General features: G+C 41.4%; 1 protein-coding gene across 2 annotated transcripts in view; it reads right to left on the bottom strand.

Annotated features, from left to right (window-relative positions):
* TDRD9 (tudor domain containing 9) overlaps positions 1 to 22,849 on the bottom strand; it is a 171,727-nt gene that overhangs the window by 78,790 nt on the left and 70,088 nt on the right. For both annotated transcript variants that reach the window (XM_038406469.2, XM_038406467.2), the window contains exons 8-9: positions 17,891 to 17,994; positions 15,897 to 15,955 (exon numbers count right to left, since the gene is read on the bottom strand). In XM_038406469.2, the coding sequence (XP_038262397.1) occupies positions 15,897 to 15,955; positions 17,891 to 17,994 (163 nt within the window). The remainder of the gene's footprint in view (positions 1 to 15,896; positions 15,956 to 17,890; positions 17,995 to 22,849) is intronic.

Below are 22,849 nucleotides of genomic sequence, written 5' to 3'. Positions count from 1 at the left end.
CATGTAGGTAGGAATAGCGGTCAGTAGGTTTCCGATATAGGGTGGTGTTTTTGTGACCATTGCTTATTAGCACCTTAGTGTCCAGGAAGTGGATCTCTTGTGTGGACTGGTCCAGGCTGAGGTTGATGGTGGGATGGAAATGGTTGAAATTGGTGGAATTCCTCAAGGGCTTCTTTTCCATGGGTCCAGATGATGAAGATGTCATCAATTTAGTGCAAGTAGAGTAGGGGCATTAGGAGACGAGAGCTGAGGAAGCGTTGTTCTAAGTTAGCCGCTTCAGAAACAGACTCCAACGAGAGACTGCTGAATTGGAATTAATTTGCAAACTGGATACAATTAACTTAGGCTTGAATAGAGACTGGGAATGGATGAGTCATTACATAAAGTAAAACTTTCCCCATGTTATTTCTCCCCCCCACCCCACCCCGAGCTGTTCCTCAGATGTTCTTGTTAACTGCTGGAAATAGCCTACCTTGCTTGTCACCATGAAACGTTTTCCTCCTTCCCTCCCCTGCTGCTGGTGATGGCTCATCTTAAGTGATCACTCTCTTTACAGTGTGCATGGTAAAACCCATTGTTTCATGTTCTCTGTGTGTGTATATAAATCTCCCCTCTGTATTTTCCACCGAATGCATCCGATGAAGTGAGCTGTAGCTCACGAAAGCTTATACTCAAATAAATTTGTTAGTCTCTAAGGTGCCACAAGTACTCCTTTTCTTTTTGCGAATACAGACTAACACGGCTGCTACTCTGAAACCTGTCATTATGCAAGGCACTGAATTTAGGTATATAGAGTGGAAATCTGTCAACTTCATGAAAAACCTCGAACAGATACAGACCGACATCATCTTCCTCTCCAAATGCAAACAGATGGACATCATACCAAAAGGACTAAAGGTAAAAAATCCATTACAATCTACATACCACACAGACTATGCTGACAGCTTGTGCCACACACTCTCAAAGAAACTGCGGAACCACCTGATCAACATCCTCTACAGCAAACAGGGAAAGATTAAGAATGAGCTCTCAAAACTGGATACTCTCATAAAGAACCAACCTTCCACTCAAACTTCCTCGTGGCTGGACTTTACAAAAACTAGACAAGCCATTTACAACACACACTTTGCTTCTCTACAAAAGAAAAAAGACACTAAGCTATCTAAACTACTACATGCCACAAGGGGCCACAACAGTGGTTATCGTAACCCACCCAGCAATATTGTTAATCTATCCAACTATACTCTTAGCCCAGCAGAAGAATCTGTCCTATCTCGGGGTCTCTCCTTTTGCCCCTCCACCCCCACGAACATGATACACTTCTGCGGTGACCTAGAATCCTATTTTCGACGTCTCCGACTCAAGGAATATTTCCAACACACCTCTGACCAACATATTAACCCACAGAGACCTTCCTACCAGCACTACAAAAAGAAGGATTCTGGGTGGACTCCTCCTGAAGGTCGAAACAGCAGCCTGGATTTCTACACAGAGTGCTTCCGCCGACGTGCACGAGCTGAAATTGTGGAAAAGCAGCATTACTTGCCCCATAACCTCAGCCGTGCAGAACACAATGCCATCCACAGCCTCAGAAACAACTCTGACATCATAATCAAAAAGGCTGACAAAGGAGGTGCTGTCATCATCATGAATAGGTCGGAGTATGAACAAGAGGCTACTAGGCAGCTCTCCAACACCACTTTCTACAAGCCATTACCCTCTGATCCCACTGAGAGTTACCAAAAGAAACTACAGCATTTGCTCAAGAAACTCCCTGAAAAAGCACAAGAACAAATCCGCACAGACACACCCCTTGAACCCCGACCTGGGGTATTCTATCTGCTACCCAAGATCCATAAAACCTGGAAATCCTGGACGCCCCATCATCTCAGGCATTGGCACCCTGACAGCAGGATTGTCTGGCTATGTAGACTCACTCCTCAGGCCCTACGTTACCAGCACTCCCAGCTATCTTCGAGACACCACTGACGTCCTGAGGAAACTACAATCCATTGGTGATCTTCCTAAAAATACCATCCTAGCCACTATGGATGTAGAAGCCTTCTACACCAACGTTGCACACAAAGATGGACTACAAGCCGTCAGGAACAGTATCCCGATAATGTCACGGCTAACCTGGTGGCTGAACTTTGTGGCTTTATCCTCAACTATCCATAACTATTTCACATTTGGGGACAATGTATACCTTCAAATCAGCGGCACTGCAATGGGTACCTGCATGGCCCCACAGTATGCCAACATTTTTATGGCTGACTTAGAACAACGCTTCCTCAGCTCTCGTCCCCTAATGCCCCTACTCTACTTGCGCTACATTGATGACATCTTCATCATCTGGACCCATGGAAAAGAAGCTCTTGAGGAATTCCACCATGATTTCAACAATTTCCATCCCACCATCAACCTCAGCCCGGACCAGTCCACACAAGAGATCCACTTCCTAGACACTACGGTGCTAATAAGCGATGGTCACATAAACACCACCCTATATCGGAAACCTACTGACCGCTATTTCTACCTACATGCCTCTATCTATCATCCAGATCATACCACTCGATCCATTGTCTACAGCCAAACTCTACGATACAACCGCATTTGCTCCAACCCCTCAGACAGAGACAAACACCTACAAGATCTCTATCATGCATTCCTACAACTACAATACCAACTTGCTGAAGTGAAGAAACAGATTGACAGAGCCAGAAGAGTACCAAGAAATCACCTACTACAGGACAGGCCCAACAAAGAAAATAACAGAACGCCACTTGCCATCACCTTCAGCCCCCAACTAAAACTTCTCCAACGCATAATCAAGGATCTACAACCTATCCTGAAGGACGAACCATCACTCTCACAGATCTTGGGAGACAGGCCAGTCCTTGCTTACAGACAGCCCCCCAATCTGAAGCAAATACTCACCAACAACCACAAACCACACAACAGAACCACTAACCCAGGAACCTACCCTTGCAACAAAGTCCGTTGCCAACTCTGTCCACATATCTATTCAGGGGATACCATCATAGGGCCTAATCACATCAGCTACACTATCAGAGGCTCGTTCACCTGCGCATCTACCAATGTGATATATGCCATCATGTGCCAGCAATGCCCCTCTGCCATGTACATTGGCCAAACTGGACAGTCTCTACGTAAAAGAATGAATGGACACAAATCAGACGTCAAGAATTATAACATTCAAAAACCAGTTGGAGAACACTTCAATCTCTCTGGTCACTCGATCACAGACCCAAGAGTGGCTATACTTCAACAAAAAAGCTTCAAAAACAGACTCCAACGAGAGACTGCTGAATTGGAATTAATTTGCAAACTGGATACAATTAACTTAGGCTTGAATAGAGACTAGGAATGGATGAGTCATTACACAAAGTAAAACTTTCCCCATGTTATTTCTCCTCCCCCACCCCACCCCGCGCTGTTCCTCAGATGTTCTTGTTAACTGCTGGAAATAGCCTACCTTGCTTGTCACCATGAAACGTTTTCCTCCTTCCCTCCCCTGCTGCTGGTGATGGCTCATCTTAAGTGATCACTCTCTTTACAGTGTGTATGATAAAACCTATTGTTTCATGTTCTCTGTGTGTGTATATATATCTCCCCTCTGTATTTTCCACCGAATGCATCCGATAAAGTGAGCTGTAGCTCACGAAAGCTTATGCTCATATAAATGTATTAGTCTCTAAGGTGCCACAAGTACTCCTTTTCTTTTTGCGAATACAGACTAACACGGCTGCTACTCTGAAACCTGTCATTATATGTGGGACTGGCAGTACTACTCCATAACTGAAGTTGCCTGACACTACCCGTTATATTTTTTCCCCCATGAGAAAGCTATATTTAAAGAAAATTAAAGTTGTAAAGTCAATCACTGAAATTCTAGGACGTGCCAGAATTAAATGTTGCATGTTGTACTGCCATCTTTAATTGGATGGGTTTCAGAGTAGCAGCCGTGTTAGTCTGTATTCGCAAAAAGAAAAGGAGTACTTGTGGCACCTTAGAGACTAACAAATTTATTAGAGCATAAGCTTTCGTGAGCTACAGCTCACTTCATCGGATGCATTTGGTGGAAAAAACAGAGGGGAGATTTATATACACACACACACAGAACATGAAACAATGGGTTTATCATACACACTGTAAGGAGAGTGATCACTTAAGATAAGCCATCACCAGCAGCGGGGGGGGAAAGGAGGAAAACCTTTCATGGTGACAAGCAAGGTAGGCTAATTCGAGCAGTTAACAAGAAAATCAGAGGAACAGTGGGGGGTGGGGGGGAAATAGTTTTACTTTGTGTAATGACTCATCCATTTCCAGTCTCTATTCAAGCCTAAATTAATTGTATCCAGTTTGCAAATTAATTCCAATTCAGCAGTCTCTCGTTGGAGTCTGTTTTTGAAGTTTTTTTGTTGAAGGATAGCCACCCTCAGGTCTGTAATCGAGTGACCCGAGAGACTGAAGTGTTCTCCAACTGGTTTTTGAATGTTATAATTCTTGACGTCTGATTTGTTTCCATTCATTCTTTTACGTAGAGACTGTCCAGTTTGGCCAATGTACATGGCAGAGGGGCATTGCTGGCACATGATGGCATATATCACATTGGTAGATGCGCAGGTGAACGAGCCTCTGATAGTGTGGCTGATGTGATTAGGCCCTATGATGGTATCCCCTGAATAGATATGTGGACAGAGTTGGCCACGGGCTTTGTTGCAAGGATAGGTTCCTGGGTAAGTGGTTCTGTTTTGTGGCGTGTGGTTGCCGGTGAGTATTTCCTTCAGATTGGGGGGCTGTCTGTAAGCAAGGACTGGCCTGTCTCCCAAGATCTGTGAGATTGATGGGTCATCCTTCAGGATAGGTTGTAGATCCTTGATGATGCGTTGGAGAGGTTTTAGTTGGGGGCTGAACGTAATGGCTAGTGGCGTTCTGTTATTTTCTTTGTTGGGCCTGTCCTGTAGTAGGTGACTTCTGGGTACTCTTCTGGCTCTGTCAATCTGTTTCTTCACTTCAGCAGGTTGGTATTGTAGTTGTAGGAATGCATGATAGAGATCTTGTAGGTGTTTGTCTCTGTCTGAGGGGTTGGAGCAAATTCGGTTATATCGTAGAGCTTGGCTGTAGACAATAGATCGAGTGGTATGATCTGGATGAAAGCTAGAGGCATGTAGGTAGGAATAGCGGTCAGTAGGTTTCCGATATACGGTGGTGTTTATGTGACCATCGCTTATTAGCACCTTAGTGTCCAGGAAGTGGATCTCTTGTGTGGACTGGTCCAGGCTGAGGTTCATGGTGGGATGGAAATTGTCGAAATCATGGTGGAATTCCTCAAGAGCTTCTTTTCCATGGGTCCAGATGATGAAGATGTCATCAATGTAGTGCAAGTAGAGTAGGGGCATTAGGGGACGAGAGCTGAGGAAGCGTTGTTCTAAGTCAGCCATAAAAATGTTGGCATACTGTGGGGCCATGCAGGTACTCATCGCAGTGCCGCTGATTTGAAGGTATACATTGTCACCAAATGTGAAATAGTTATGGGTGAGGACAATGTCACAAAGTTCAGCCACCAGGTTAGCCGTGACAGTATCGGGGATACTGTTCCTGACGGCTTGTAGTCCATCTTTGTGTGGAATGTTTGTGTAGAGGGCTTCTACATCCATAGTGGCTAGGATGGTGTTTTTAGGTAGATCACCAATGGACTGTAGTTTCCTCAGGAAGTCAGTGGTGTCTCGAAGATAGCTGGGAGTGCTGGTAACGTAGGGCCTGAGGAGGGAGTCTACATAGCCAGACAATCCTGCTGTCAGGGTGCCAATGCCTGAGATGATGGGGCGTCCAGGATTTCCAGGTTTATGGATCTTGGGTAGCAGATGGAATACCCCAGGTCGGGGTTCAAGGGGTGTGTCTGTGCGGATTTGTTCTTGTGCTTTTTCAGGGAGTTTCTTGAGCAAATGCTGTAGTTTCTTTTGGTAACTCTCAGTGGGATCAGAGGGTAATGGCTTGTAGAAAGTGGTGTTGGAGAGCTGTCTAGTAGCCTCTTGTTCATACTCCGACCTATTCATGATGACGACAGAACCTCCTTTGTCAGCCTTTTTGATTATGATGTCAGAGTTGTTTCTGAGGCTGTGGATGGCACTGTGTTCTGCATGGCTGAGGTTATGGGGTAAGCGATGCTGCTTTTCCACAATTTCAGCTCGTGCACATCGGCGGAAGCAGTCTATGTAGAAATCCAGGCTGCTGTTTCGACCTTCAGGAGGAGTCCACCCAGAATCCTTCTTTTTGTATTGTTGGCAGGAAGGTCTCTGTGGGTTAATATGTTGGTCAGAGGTGTGTTGGAAATATTCCTTGAGTTGGAGATGTCGAAAATAGGATTCTAGGTCACCACAGAACTGTATCATGTTCGTGGGGGTGGAGGGGCAAAAGGAGAGGCCCCGAGATAGGACAGATTCTTCTGCTGGGCTAAGAGTATAGTTGGATAGATTAACAATATTGCTGGGTGGGTTACGGGAACCATTGTTGTGGCCCCTTGTGGCATATAGTAGTTTAGACAGCTTAGTGTCCTTTTTCTTTTGTAGAGAAGCAAAGTGTGTGTTGTAAATGGCTTGTCTACTTTTTGTAAAGTCCAGCCACGAGGAAGTTTGTGTGGAAGGTTGGTTCTTTATGAGAGTATCCAGTTTTGAGAGCTCTACACCAACATTCCACACAAAGGTGGACTACAAGCCATCAGGAACAGTATCCCCGATACTGTCACAGCTAACCTGGTGGCTGAACTTTGTGACTTTGTCCTGACCCATAACTATTTCACATTTGGTGACAATGTATACCTTCAAATCAGCGGCACTGCGATGAGTACCTGCATGGCCCCACAGTATGCCAACATTTTTATGGCTGACTTAGAACAACGCTTCCTCAGCTCTCGTCCCCTAATGCCCCTACTCTACTTGCGCTACATTGATGACATCTTCATCATCTGGACCCATGGAAAAGAAGCTCTTGAGGAATTCCACCATGATTTCGACAATTTCCATCCCACCATGAACCTCAGCCTGGACCAGTCCACACAAGAGATCCACTTCCTGGACACTAAGGTGCTAATAAGCGATGGTCACATAAACACCACCCTATATCGGAAACCTACTGACCGCTATTCCTACCTACATGCCTCTAGCTTTCATCCAGATCATACCACTCGATCCATTGTCTACAGCCAAGCTCTACGATATAACCGCATTTACTCCAACCCCTCAGACAGAGACAAACACCTACAAGATCTCTATCATGCATTCCTACAACTACAATACCCACCTGCTGAAGTGAAGAAACAGATTGACAGAGCCAGAAGAGCACCCAGAAGTCACCTACTACAGGACAGGCCCAACAAAGAAAATAACAGAACGCCACTTGCCATCACCTTCAGCCCCCAACTAAAACTTCTCCAACGCATAATCAAGGATCTACAACCTATCCTGAAGGACGAACCATCACTCTCACAGATCTTGGGAGACAGGCCAGTCCTTGCTTACAGACAGCCCCCCATCTGAAGCAAATACTCACCAGCAACCACACACCACACAACAGAACCACTAACCCAGGAACCTATCCTTGCAACAAAGCCCGTTGCCAACTCTGTCCACATATCTATTCAGGGGATACCATCATAGGGCCTAATCACATCAGCCACACTATCAGAGGCTCGTTCACCTGCGCATCTACCAATGTGATATATGCCATCATGTGTCAGCAATGCCCCTCTGCCATGTACATTGGCCAAACTGGACAGTCTCTACGTAAAAGAATGAATGGGCACAAATCAGACGTCAAGAATTATAACATTCAAAAACCAGTTGGAGAACACTTCAATCTCTCTGGTCACTCGATTACAGACCTAAGAGTGGCTATCCTTCAACAAAAAAGCTTCAAAAACAGACTCCAACGAGAGACTGCTGAATTGGAATTAATTTGCAAACTGGATACAATTAACTTAGGCTTGAATAGAGACTGGGAATGGATGAGTCATTACACAAAGTAAAACTATTTCCCCATGGTATTTCTCCCTCCCACCCCACCCCCCACTGTTCCTCTGATATTCTTGTTAACTGCTGGAATTAGCCTACCTTGCTTGTCACCATGAAAGGTTTTCCTCCTTTCCCCCCCCTGCTGCTGGTGATGGCTTATCTTAAGTGATCACTCTCCTTACAGTGTGTATGATAAACCCATTGTTTCATGTTCTCTGTGTGCGTGTATATAAATCTCTCCTCTGTTTTTTCCACCAAATGCATCCGATGAAGTGAGCTGTAGCTCAAGAAAGCTTATGCTCTAATAAATTTGTTAGTCTCTAAGGTGCCACCGGTACTCCTTTTCTTTCTCCTTACAGTGTGTATGATAAATCCATTGTTTCATGTTCTCTGTGTGTGTATATAAATCTCTCCTCTGTTTTTTCCACCAAATGCATCCGATGAAGTGAGCTGTAGCTCACGAAAGCTTATGCTCTAATAAATTTGTTAGTCTCTAAGGTGTCAGAAGTACTCCTTTTCTTTTCAATTGGATGATCACATAATATTTTTCCATAGGACCTCTGACTTGTATAGTGCATAGGATAAACAGTGCTCACTGAATGGGTAGCTATTCGGTATTTCTTTTTATCCTCACCATTCAATGTTCGGCTCCATTCCTTATTCATACCACATCATCCAAACCCTACACTGAATACTGAATTATTAATTTCCATATGGTCTTTTCTTTGACCCTCATATCCATAGTGACTGAGTGCTTCACAAACTTAGAGATAAATTCATTGTCATAGCCCCTGTGAAGTAGGGAGGTAGCCTCGTTTTACAGATAAGGAACTAAAGACGAGAGATAAAGTCCAAAACTATCAAGTGCCCACTAATTTGGGGTACCGAAACAGATATACCCAGGCCCTGATTTTTCAAAGTTCTTAGCACTTATATCACTTTATTCAAGCACAGCTCCCATTTGCTTCAGTTGAGACTCCTTAGCATTTCAGCAAATCAAGCCCTAGGTGTCTTAAGTCAGCAAGAATGGCATAGTATTCACCAAAGGTGGTTTTTACCACCTCACGAAAAACCAGTTAGTTCCAGTTTAAGGCATTTTCTATTTTAAAAACCATTTTATTAATGCACACCACATTGCAGTGAATTTTAGTTACATATTCAAATTATGGTTACGTAATGCAGTAGATTCAAAGATTAATTTAGGGTTGCACAAATAAAAAGCAAGACCGCAGTGGGCGTAACGTTAATATACGTAATTATAAAATACTGAACATTGGAATGTCTGTATACATTTTTAGTTTAGTATTTTCTCCAAGCAGTAATACATGTCATGACTCATATTTCAATTTTCAACGTTATATAAACAAAAATCAAGAACATCTGACTACATGAAAACAACAATAATGCAAAGTTGTGGGCTTGAAGCATTGATTAAGCAGTCAGAAGCATGCAGAGTTGCCTACTACCAGTCCAGGTGCATTTAGCTATGCAGCGTTCTGGAGCAAATGACCAACTTTCATGTAGTGGATACACTAAGCCTATACCTTGGTTTTGAACGGATGTATCCAAAATTTGTTCTGTGCTTGCTGGACACTGATTCAATTATTTTTCCCAGTTTAAAACAGGTTTAAACAGGTTCAGTATTTACCAGCATCCTCTCCTAAACTAGTTTTTCCTGGAAAATTGCCAACCCTGCAAGTTGGGTGCCCATAAGATGAAGTACTATAACAAGAACTCTCTGGCAGAGGCAGGGATAGATTCCAGAGTGACATTCAACTGCCATAACCACACGACCCTCCTTTCTCTCTTACCTGCAATCTCATCTGAGGGGTAAAGGGCAGAGTGGCCCCAACCACCCCTCCCCAGTCCCTCACTAATTCAGAATACAGATACAGAGAACTCCAAAAAAGTGGGGATACAGGCTGAGTTGTGGGACCCACATTGACGACATCTTGAAGAACCAGAGTTCCTGTAAAGGTAAGAAACCGTTCTCTCTTCTCAGTGTGAATCCCACTCTAGCTGACCAACAAGCAGCACTGCATCTGGCAAGTGAAATTCAGGAGTTCTGACTGACCTAACTGAACAGAGATTGTAATATTGCTCCCCCAAACTTGGCATCTGATCTTGCAGCTAGGTCAAGGGCACTGCATTTAACAAGTCAGAGAGTTACTCCATGTGACTGCCTTACATGCCCTTATATGGGTAGGTTTCTGCTATAGTTGAGTGAGCATTAACATTGGATTGGAGAGGTATAATCAGAGGTAGCAGATTGTTATGCACTGCATAATCCATTTTGATATCCTCTGAAAGAAAATGACTTTTGAAGCACCAGAAATTGCCATGAAGAGCTGCGAAGGCAGTCGGAAAGGCTCTCCTCTTTCAATATAGTATGCTCAGTCCCTTGAAACATCCTGTGTGTGGAGCTTTTTCTGTCCTAAGCGGGTTTAGGGAAGAAGACAGATGAGTTAATAGACTGATTCAAATGGAATTCCATGACTACTTTAGGGATAAGCATCAGATGAAATCTGAACACCATGTTATCTTTGAAGAATTTTATTACAGATTGTGTGGTATGTCATTGAGTAATAGGTGTGCCTGCCATCCTTCACTTAGAACCGCTGTAGGAAACAGGATCCTCTGTCTTGGGATGGGGTTGCTATAAAGGGGTACGTAAGCCCACCCAGAAACTAGAACTGTGTGTGCAGAAGGCTTTTCTGGGTATTGTTTGACCAGAAAAGCATAGACAGACAGCAGAAACTGAAGCACCAGCAAGAGAAAGCAAAGCAGACAGTAGCAGAAGGCTGGTAATGTGGCCCTGAGAGAAAGCTAAAAGAAAGCTTTTTGGGTATAGTGAGCTGGCTGAAAAGATGGCTTGTAAAACCAAACAAACAAAGGAACAGTCTCCTGTTTGGTTCCTCCTGTATTCAGGGAAACAAGATTTTGTACATTCTTTGTAAATAAACAAGATCGCACCAAAGGAATATCTAACTCCATCATTAATTTCATTTTGTAACTGGAATGACCCACAACACACTGAATTTGGATAACCACTTGGGACAAAAGGGGTAAAACTGAGTGGGGTTTGGGAGGGCTTCAGACACAAGTTTGAGTTTGCTGGCCCTCCCAGAAAATGTTACAGCAGGGTATGTTGTATTTCAAAAGTGGCTCAAAAGAAGATACCATAAGGCTCGCAAAAATGATGTTGAGATCCCATGCGTGAGGTGGATTCTCTGACCAGTATGTAAATATATAACAATTCCTTCAGGAATCTTGATATTGTGGGATGTGAGGAGACTGAACAGGACTGAACAGGTGGATAGCAGGCAGAGATCATGGTAAGATCATGGAGATCTTTATGGAACTGAACGAAAACTCAGAGTGTTTCAAATGCAGGAAGTAGACATGCATTTTTGGTATAGGAGCCTGTACTGGGTCACAAGCATATTGGCCTGCCCAGACTGAAAATCATTCTTTTTGGAGAGTCCTTTTTGGGAAGGCCTGTTTTACATAAGGATTTCTTGGACCTGGCATGAGCACTCAACAAGCCAACATTCAAGTCTGTCAGATGCAGTGATTTCATGGCTGGGTGCAGTATCTAATTTTGGTTCTGCAATATTATATCCAGACAGTCTGGAAGTGGAACGAGACGCTGAACGGCCATCTGGAGATGTGTATTAGCCAGAATTGTCTTGGCCAGTAAGGAGTTCTTAGAGTTAGTGTGGCTCTCTCCTGTCTCCTCTGAAAATCAGGAGAATTGGTAGCAAAGCTTACACAAGTCCTTGATCCCATGGTAGGATGAAAGTGTCTTGTAATGAACCTCTGGGCCACTTTGGTGGTGAACAAGTCGATTAAGGGAATTCCTCACAAATGAAATACTGGGTTGATAACAGACCTCCACAGTGATCAGATCGTCGGCTCAAGTAATCCACTAGGTTGTTAGTGAACAGGAGCTAGCGAATAAACAAGAGCTAGTGATCAAACAGGAGTTTTGCGAGGGAGTTCTTCATGTGGAGGAGGAGGGACTACATGACCTTTGGGTGAGTTTATCATCAGTTTGTTATGTGCCTGCTTCCCTGACGAGTCCCTGCTTCCCTGAAGTTTATAGTGTGGTCTCCTTGGTGGTCTGCATGCTGACCCTACCAGCCTGCTAGGCAAGACAGAGCTTCTCAGCAAGACTCTAACCTGTCATCCTTTAATCCCTAATTCCTTTAGGTTCCCTTGACAAGGTTCTGGGGCTAACTCAGGGAGAACAGGGATTTTAAAAGCCAGCTCGAAAGCAACCAGAAGAGCAAGTGAACAGGGGAGTTTTGTGAGGGAGCACGACACCCAAATAAACCAAATAAACATTCGTTATACTTAGGCCAATATCCCCCAACCCCCAAAAATATATCCAAAGTACAATCAAACAAAACCTCTGCAAGAGTAAACATCATACAGGCGGGGGGGGTGGCTACCTAATTTATTGCACTGAATGCAGCATGTATGATTACCTGCCTTGTGGGCAGGTGGCATGTGTGCACATTCAGTGCAACCAGCTCATGGCCCTCAGGAATAGAGTATTGGCTCTTGAAACCAGAGTGGCTAAACTGAAGGGGCTAAGGAAGACAGAGATAAATAGACAAGACTTTCTAGGACATAGCAGAGATGTCCCTCCCCCAGTCTGACAACCTCTGTGCTGTTGAGGAGGATGAACGTCTCGAGGAAGGAGAACATCAAGCTGGAGCAGAAGGAAAAAATCCCATAGTTGGGACCCTCCTTCCAGATGACGTCAGGATACCTCTCTGCGGGAGGGAGACTGTTATTAGGAAGAGAGAGGTAATAGTAATGGAAGATTTGATTATTAGAAATACAGATAATTGGGTTTATGATGACCAGGAGAACTGCATGGTGAATTGTCTGCTGAGTGCGAAGGTTGAGGACCTCTTGAGACATCTAGAAAAACTTAGGTACAGTGCTGGGGAGGAGCTGGTGGTCATGGTACATATAGGTACCAATATTGTAGGGAAAAGCAGGACAGAGGTCCTGTAGGTCAAATTTATGCTTCTATATAAGAGATTAAAGTCCAGGACCTCCATGGTAGCATTCTTTGAAATGCTTCCAGTTACACAGGCAGAACTGCGGGGTCTCAATGCATGGATGAGACGATGGTTTATTAGGAACAGGGGAATCTTTGGAAAAAGAGGAGCCTATACAGGAAGACTGGACACCACCTAAAACTAAAATGGAACCAGATGCCTGGAATATAAGACTAAAAAGGTCACAGAGGAGTTTTTAAACTAAGGGTTGGGGGAAAGATGACAGGTGAGGAGGAGCACATGGTTTGGACAGAGACATCCCTTAGGAAGGATTTATTAAAGGGGATAGAATCATAGGACTGGAAGGGACCTCGAGAGTCTTCTAGTACAGTCCCTTGCATGCAAGAAAGGACTAAGTATTGTCTAGACCATCCCCAACAGGTGACTGGAGATTTTTAAGAGCAGGTTAGACAATGACAGAGATTCTATAACCTCCCTAGGCAATTTATTCTAGTGATTAACTACCCTGACAGTTAGGAAGTTTTTCCTAATGTCCAACCTAACCCCCCCTTGCTGCAATTTAAGCCCATTGCTTCTTGTCCTATCCTCAGAGGTTAATGAGAACAATTTTTCTCCTTCCTCCTTGTAACAACCTTTTATGTACTTGAAAACTTATGTCCCCCCTCAGTCTTCCCTTCTTCAGATTAAAACCCAATTATTTCAATCTTTCAATCTAATAGAACTGGGTGATTGGGCAACAAAAGGGCAGATGAAATTCAGTGCTGATAAATGCAAAATAATGCACATTGGAAAACTTAATGCCAACTACATACAAATACAAAATGATGGGGTCTAAATGAGCTGTTACCACTAAAGAACCAGGTCTTGGAGTCATCATGGCTAGCTCTCTGAAAACATCTGCTCAGTGTGCAGCAGCAGTCAAAAAGCTAACAGAATGTAGGAAACATTAAGGAAGGGATAAAAAATAAGACAGAAAATATCATAATGCCTCTATATAAATCCATGGTACACCCACATCTTGAAAACTCTGTACAGTTCTGGTTGCCCCATCTCAGAAAAGATATATTGGAATTGGAAAAGGTACAAAGGCAACAAAAATGATTAGGGGTATGGAACAGCTTCCATATGAGGAGAGATTAAAAAGATACTGTTCCAGAGGACATTATCAAGAAAATAATGTGTTAACTAAATTTGTGACTGAACTCCTTGGGGGAGGATTGTATATATTCTGCTCTGTAATTTTATACACATTCTGCCATATATTTCACGTTATGATAGTATCAGATGACTGCAGATTTGACAAAATACAAAGAAGGTACCAATGTAAGATTTCTAAAGATGTAGCTACAACATTCGACGCAAGGTTTAAGAATCTGAAGTGCCTTCCAAAATCTGAGAGGGACGAGGTGTGGAGCATGCTTTCAAAAGTGTTAAAAGAGCAACACTCCGCTATGGAAACTACAGAACCCAAACTACCAAGAAGGAAAATCAACTTTGTTGGTGGCATCTGACTCAGATTATGAAAATGAACATGCATCAGTCCACACTACTTTGGATCATTATCGAGCAGAACCCATCATCAGCATGGAAGCATGTCCTCTGGAATGGTGATCGAAGCATGAAGGGGCATACAAATGTTTAACATATCTGGCATGTAAATACCTTGCAACGCAGGCTACAACAGTGCCATGCAAATGCCTGGTCTCACTTTCAGGTGACATTGTAAATAAGAAGCAGGCAACATTATCTCCTGCAAATGTAAACAAACCTGTTTGTCTTACGGATTGGCTGAACAAGAAGTAGGACTGAGTGGACTTGTAGGCTCTAAAGTTTTACACAATTTTTATTTTTGAGTGCAGTTATGTAAAAAAAATTTTTTACATTTGCAAGTTGCACTTTCATGATAAATAAATTGCACTACAGTACTTGTATGAGGTGAACTGAAAAATATTTATATTTTTAGAGTGAAAATATTAGTAAAAATAATATAAAGTGAGCACGGTACACTGTATTCTGTGTCATAATTGAAATCAATGTATTTGAAAATGTAGAAAACATCCAAAAATATTTAAATGAATGGTATTCTATTATTAGCAGTGTGATTAATTGCAGTTTTAATTGCAGTTATTTTTTTCATCTAGTGATTAATCGCAATTAATGTTTTTTAATTGTTTGACAGCTCTACAGGTATTACTTGACACGTGGCTTTTGTTTGGTAGTAGTTACATAACTAGATTCGTACTTTTGGAAAGGTTAATTGGCAAGTTTAAGTTTTTTCAACTTAAATTGGTTCTTCAAAAAAACAATACAGCCTCTTGTTCATACCTGAAGTGCTGTGTGGTCCCTTACATATTTTTTATTGAATGCTTAAAATGAGCCAAGCAACACACAGAAATAAAAAGAAGCTTAACTCCTACTTCAAGGATCTTGATGAAGGCTGGATATGAGGCACTATTGACCTATTGTCATATGAAGGAGCTGAATAATTATATAGAATGGAGAAACTGAATGCAGAATTTCCAATATGGTATGATTCAACATTTAACCCAGTAGCTGAAAATTTGTGAGGGGGAGGGAATTGGTATCTTTATTTGAAATAATACAGTATTTTATAATTAATACAGTATTTTATAATGAAGGTCTCTTTTTATTTGCTGCCATATTCATATTGGGTTGGGGGGTAAAATGGAAGACTGATATATGTTCTGATGCTTATGTTATCAATTAGAAGAGGAGCGATGTCAGAGAAAAAAAGCTGTCATTTCAATACCCGCTAACAAGCTCCATCCCCTCAGCAAAACCACAGTGAAAAAATGTCAGTACCCACCTGGCAGAAACACCAACACACTGCCACGCTCTGACATAAGGCCCAAATTTTTGTTCTCCCTAATATTAAAAAATATATTTTAATTAATTTCACACTTTAGTAACCTCACCCTATTATGTTTCAGTTCCCTAAAAACCAGTTTATCTTGTAAGAGTAACAAAAGTGCACTTTTCCTATAAGCTGTGCTATTTAAGTTCATTGAAGAGACACAATACAAAACATTACCTAAAGCTATATTTTCCATAAAACATGTCCATAAATACTGAAAGCAAATCTGCACCGTGGCCTTTAGAACTATGTCACATGCAAAAGTACTCCTGTTTCCCTTACAACAAAATTGTGTTATATAAAAACCTCTCTCTGAGTATCACTACTTGAGAATTAATACAGTAAACTTCATTTTGTTAAAATTTGTGAAGCACAAATTCTATCCTTACTTTAAAAAAATGCTATGTTTGATAGCTCTAACAAAAGCTTTTCCTATTATAAGTGGCATGTAATGGGAAGGAAAATTGCAAAGCTCATTATGATGAGCTACAACTGAATAAGTTAGTTTTACAATCGCAAACAAACAGATTCCTTTCATAAGAACTGATAAGCTAAGCCATGACATGAACAGCTAGAGACATCACTCTGCGTAAGCCTATGTGTGACAGAGGCCAGAGGCCACAAATCAGTTTAAATGTAATACAAAAATCTTACACTTGGTAGCAGTAACTTCATACTGTTATAAAATATTTTGTAAATGTAGCATGAAAAATCACTATTCCCTTACTGTACATATAACAAATATTTTAATGATATCAATACCAGAAATGTTCATTTTCACTGGAAGGTACTAATGTCTCTTCTTATTATGAGCAGTGCCCCTTTCTGAAATTAAAAACTACAATAATATACTAATATTGGTAATGAGAACATTTTATATGGTACTTTTGCCTAATATTCTAAAATATTCCAACAAAGCAGCACTATAGGAAGTATTCAGTTCTTCAGGGAAAAAAAATGAGAAAGATCAAAAATTCCTCATAACGAAAGTGATGAATGAGCGCATACTTATCACATTAATATCCCCATCAACACTTACATTTTATAGTGCAATCTGGTACAATTTAAGTTTCATGAGTTTTTTCCAAAACATGAGAAGCTTACATAACATTAAAGAAAGCTTTCAGTCTAAAAAGTAAAGCTATTTCTTCAATATATATTTATAAATTAGTGTAAAAAAAATCAGAGCAAAGCATGACAGAAAAGTGTAGCTTTAAGTTGCTATTCAGCACTAGACTGAGTTCTAGTAGTTTTAGATTTTTTTTTTTTTTACCATATTCTTGTAGATACTGAATACCAATTTACAAAATGCTATAGAGCAAGACAAATGAAATCGCCTTAATTTGTTCTACACTCTAACCTAATACGTAAATTAAGCATAAAAGTCTAAAAAATACAAACAAGAAAAGACATCATCCTTCATTGGTTCTTATGTATAACTCTTTCCTTCATTCCTTTGTTAATAAAACAAATCCGAGTTCTGCTTCTTTGCTTCATATAAAGCAGGGCGTTGGAGCTGTGCTCCAGCTCCGCTCCAGCTCCAGGCAAAAACCTGCAGCTCTACTGCTCGGGAGCTGCTCCACGCTCCAGCTCCGGGCTCCACTCCAAAGCCCTGATATAAAGAACATTCAATTCCAGCCTGCAGCAAAGAGTCTATAAAGTTTTCGACTGACACAGCTTTAATGGTCATTTACACATTGTACCCTAGAGAGTATTTTTAAAAATCAAGAAATTCAGTAAAAGCTAGAAGGAGTCTAAATACAATTAATCTGAGCAGAAATCAAGCCAATAAGTCACCATTCAAGACAAAAGGAGGAAAAGTGCAAAAAAATTAAAGCCATGTCAGAATTCTAATAGAGGTACTGCAAAGAATCATATTCCCTAATTCGAGTTTCATTTCAACTGAGTCACAAGTTCTTCACAAACAGACTTGGAGTATATCTTACCCACTTTCCTTCATTTCCAACTCATCGAACAATTGAATCAGAGAGATTGCAACTTCATACATTTCTTTAGCAATCATAGGTTCATCCAAGATTTGAGGAGAAAGCTAGAGGGAGAGGAAAAAAACTTGATGTTAACATATTGACATTTAACACTAACACTTTCAAGCCTAAACATTGTGAGTAGACTGCCAACCATTTTCGCAGTCCAAAATTAAACTAGCACCTGACTTGAATTCTTTCAAGTTTTCTTGAATTTATTAAAACCATTCCAACAGAGAAGACACTAACGTCAATCTGAAGCTTTACAAGGAACTCAGTCTACTCAGAAGGATGAACTTTTGACCTCCACAACTGATCTTATTTAATACATTATTTCTTCAGACATTTTGCAGGCATTACAGCATTGTTCAACACCTACTGGGGTACATCTATTTTTAAAAAAATACCAAGATGTTCCCTGCAACAGTTATCTACATAGGATAAGCACGATCAACTCCCAGTTTCCAGCAAAGTCTGCAGGTCATGACAGATAAGGCTGCAGGATCCAAAAGGATGATGAAATGCATTGATTCACCCTCATACGAGGAGAGGAATAATCCCTCTCAGAATTCCCATAGGAAGTGCAGTTTCACATGAGCAATTCAAGACTGTGTTATGTTGTGCTGGCACCATCTGGCACTTAAAGCTATATTTCTTTTTACAGGAGTATTAGTGATCAGGACTTTTTTTTTTTTTTAATCTCCCCCCTTTTTTGCTGCAGTCTGCTGCAAAGGCCAGATTATAAATTAGTTATGTCAAAACAATCTAAGACTGTTGATTTTTTTACAAGTTTGCTTTGCAGCGTCCTCTGAAAGACCTGTTCAAGTGGTAATTAAGAATCAGCAGGTAAACAGACTGAAATTTGTGTTAGCTACTCAAGAGATCATCACCTCAAACCAACTCTATGTTGGCTCCACCTCCATAAAGTCACTGAGTGCTTTCCTTGCTCTTCCATGTCTGCTCATTTCATCATGGACACTCCTACATGTGGCATGCCTCCTAAAACCCGAATGCCAAGCCACACTCCTCCCCTCTCCTTATTTAAATCCACTTTTAACCTTGCTTCTGTACTACCATCTACAACAATGGTTTACAACCTGTGGTCCACGGAGGGTCCTCAGACTATGTCTAAGATTTCCAAAGGGGTCTGCACCTCCATTTGAAATTTTGTTTGATGTCCGCAAATGAAAAAAAGATTGAAAACCACCGATCTTCAAGAACTAGGATAATTTAAAAAAAAGATACCAAAAAACTGAAGTTCTACCTCATATCAGTAAAAATACATATGCCAGAACTGAGTCTCCATATGATCCTATTACTATAATCAGTTTCCTTCTTCATCTCTCTGTCCCTTATCCACCCAATACTTCTCATCTTAAAAAGATCAAAGGAAGCTGTTTTTTTTTTAAATACGTATCCTAAGCAGCTATCATGTTTTGGTGTTGTGAAATAAGCAGGGCTGTCAAGCGATTAAAAAAATTAATCGCGATTAATCACTGTTAAACAATAAAATACCATTTATTTAAATATTTTTGGATGTTTTCTACATTTTCAAAACTATTGATTTCAGTTACAACACGGAGTACAAAATGTACTTTAGATGTATTTTTAGTACAAATATTTGCACTGTAAAAAAACAAAAAAAATAATATTTTTCAATTCATAGAATCATAGAATATCAGGGTTGGAAGGGACCCCAGAAGGTCATCTAGTCCAACCCCCTGCTCAAAGCAGGACCAAGTCCCAGTTAAATCATCCCAGCCAGGGCTTTGTCAAGCCTGACCTTAAAAACCTCTAAGGAAGGAGATTCTACCACCTCCCTAGGTAACGCATTCCAGTGTTTCACCACCCTCTTAGTGAAAAAGTTTTTCCTAATATCCAATCTAAACCTCCCCCATTGCAACTTGAGACCATTACTCCTCGTTCTGTCATCTGCTACCATTGAGAACAGTCTAGAGCCATCCTCTTTGAAACCCCCTTTCAGGTAGTTGAAAGCAGCTATCAAATCCCCCCTCATTCTTCTCTTCTGCAGACTAAACAATCCCAGCTCCCTCAGCCTCTCCTCATAAGTCATGTGCTCTAGACCCCTAATCATTTTTGTTGCCCTTCGTTGTACTCTTTCCAATTTATCCACATCCTTCCTGTAGTGTGGGGCCCAAAACTGGACACAGTACTCCAGATGAGGCCTCACCAGTGTCGAATAGAGGGGAACGATCACGTCCCTCGATCTGCTCGCAATTCCCCCATTACAAGTCCTGTAGTACAATCTCTGTCATGAAAGTTGAACTTACAAATGTAGAATTTGTAAAAAAAAAAAAAAAACTGCATTCAAAAATAAAACAATGTAAAACTTTACAGCCTACAAGTCCACTCAGTCCAACTTCATGTTCAGCCAATCGCTCAGACAAACAAGTTTGTTTACATTTGTAGGAGATAATGTTGCCTGCTTCTCCTTTACAATGTCACCTGAAAGTGAGAACAGGCGTTTGCATGGTACCAGCATCGCAAGATATTTATGTGCCAGATTTGCTAAAGATTCATATGTCCCTTCATGCTTCAACCACCATCCCAGAGGACATGCATCCACGATGATGATGGGTTCTGCTCGATAACAATCCAAAACAGTGTGGACCAATGCATGTTCATTTTCATCATCATGAGTCAGAAGCCACTAGCAAAAGATTGATTTTCTTTTTTGGTGGTTGAGGTTCTGTAGTTTCTGTATCCAAGTGTTGCTCTTTCAAGACATCTGAAAGCCTGCTCCACAGCTCGGCCCTCTCAGATTTTGGAAGAATGTCAGATTCTTAAAGCTTGGGTCAAGTGCTGTCGCTATCTTTAGAAATCTCACGTTGGTACCTTTGCATTTTGTCAAATCTGCAGTGAAAGTGTTCTTAAAATGAACAACATGTGCTGGGTCATCATCCGAGACTGCTATAACATGAAATATATGGCAGAATGTCCACCCAGGGAGTTCAGTCACAAATTTAATTAATGCGTTTTTTTTTAATGAGCATCATCAGCATGGAAGCATGTCCTCTGGAATGGTGGCTGAAGCATGAAGGGACATACAAATGTTTAGCATATCTGGCACATAAATACCTTGCAATGCCAGCTACAAAAGTGCCAAGTGAACGTCTGTTCTCACTTTCTGGTGACATTGTAAATAAGAAGCAGGCAGCATTATCTCCCATAAATGTAAACAAACTTGTTTGTCTTAGCAGTTGGCTGAACAAGAAGTAAGACTGAGTGGACTTCTAGGCTCTAAAGTTTTACATTATTTTGTTTTTGAGTGCAGGTATGTAACAAAAAAAAAATCTACATTTGTAAGTTGCACTTTCACGAGAAAGACTACACTACAGTACTTGTATGAGGTGAATTGAAAAATAATATTTCTTTTGTTTATCATTTTTACAGTGCAAATATTTGTAATAAAAATAATATAAAGTGAGCACTGTACACTTTGTATTCTGTGTTGTAACTGAAGTCAATATATTTTAAAAGGTAGAAAAACATCCAAAAATATGTAATACATTTCAATTGTGATTCTATTATTTAACAGTCCGATTAATCACAATTAATTTTTTTTTAAAAGCGATTAAGTTTTTTTTTAGTTAATCGCACGAGTTAACTGCGATTAATCAACAGCCCTAGAAATAAGTCAGTTAATCTCTGGGAGAATCTCTGGCATTTCATACTTATCATAGCCACTGGGTTTTTGGCCTTCTCCAAGATACTCTTTCCCGGACTACCCCTACATTTTGTACTCTCAGCTTTTTCACTGGCCACATGCAATCATACATCCTAGCCTAGTAGTGCAATTTGCCCCAGGACTCTGCTTTCAAAGCACTTTCCCTCAATCTTGAGCCTCCAAAACCATCTCTGTCTGGCTCACTCATGGCTATTCTGATTGAAATGCTTCATTAGATATTTGTCCAAATTTTCACATTGTCAAAGTCACTTAACACATCCCTGAAAAAAATGGGAGGTGTGAGTGTCTCTTTTGCACAGTCTCTTCCTTCTTATGAACTTTGTGTGCCCTGAAACTCGTGCTCCAAGGCACACTATATTCTCTCTCCAGTTACCAGACCCATCCAGTTTTGTTTATTTGGTCAGCAGATATTCCTCACTCTTCAACTTCCTTTACCAGCTGCTTAACACTCTCAAGCAGTGCTTTGTCACTATGAACATGTGCAGCCTATGTAGGCACACCCATAGTGACAAAGCACTGCTAAGAGTGGTAAGCAGCTGTCAGGGAAGTTGAATAGTGAAGAGGAATATTTCCTGAGCATATAAACAAAACTGACTAGGTCTGGTCACTGGAGAGAGAGAACAGTGTGCCTTGGCACATGAACTTGTAGGCATTCCCAAGCCAGTTTTGATCTAGCTTAGCAGTTCTCAAACTATGGGTCAGGTCCCCAAAGTGAGTTGTGACCCCACTTTAATGGGGTCATCAAGGCTGGCAGTAAACTTGCTGGGGCCCAGGGATGAAGTCAAAGCCCAAGCCCCCCAGGGCAAAAGCTGGGGCTTGGGCTTCAGTCCCCTCGCCTTGGGCTGAAGGCAGGGTTCAGGCTCAGGCTTCAGTCCCCCATGCCAGGGTTGTGTAGTAATTTTAGTTGTCAAAAGGGGGTCACAGTGCAATGAAGTTTGAGAACTACTGATCAACGAGATCACAACTAACTCAAGTAAGTAACAAAAGTGTAGCAATGGCAGCAGCTAGCCATTCAAGTATGTATCCAGGGTCCTGAGTAGGGATATATTCAGGAGGCTGGTTCATGCGCTTCTGTCCCTGCTGCCATGGATAACTGCTATTGTCACTCAAGTGAGCGGTGATCTAGCCAGATAAAATCTAGGTCAGGTATTCCTACAGGAGCTGCAACTGCATCTCCTGACCGCAAATCACACATATCCTGAATTACAGCC

This window comes from Dermochelys coriacea, chromosome 6 (assembly GCF_009764565.3).
Source record: "Dermochelys coriacea isolate rDerCor1 chromosome 6, rDerCor1.pri.v4, whole genome shotgun sequence".
NCBI classification, from domain to species: domain Eukaryota; kingdom Metazoa; phylum Chordata; order Testudines; family Dermochelyidae; genus Dermochelys; species Dermochelys coriacea.
The sequence above is the reverse complement of the archived record's forward strand: the minus strand, read 5'-3'. Positions and strand labels throughout refer to the sequence as shown.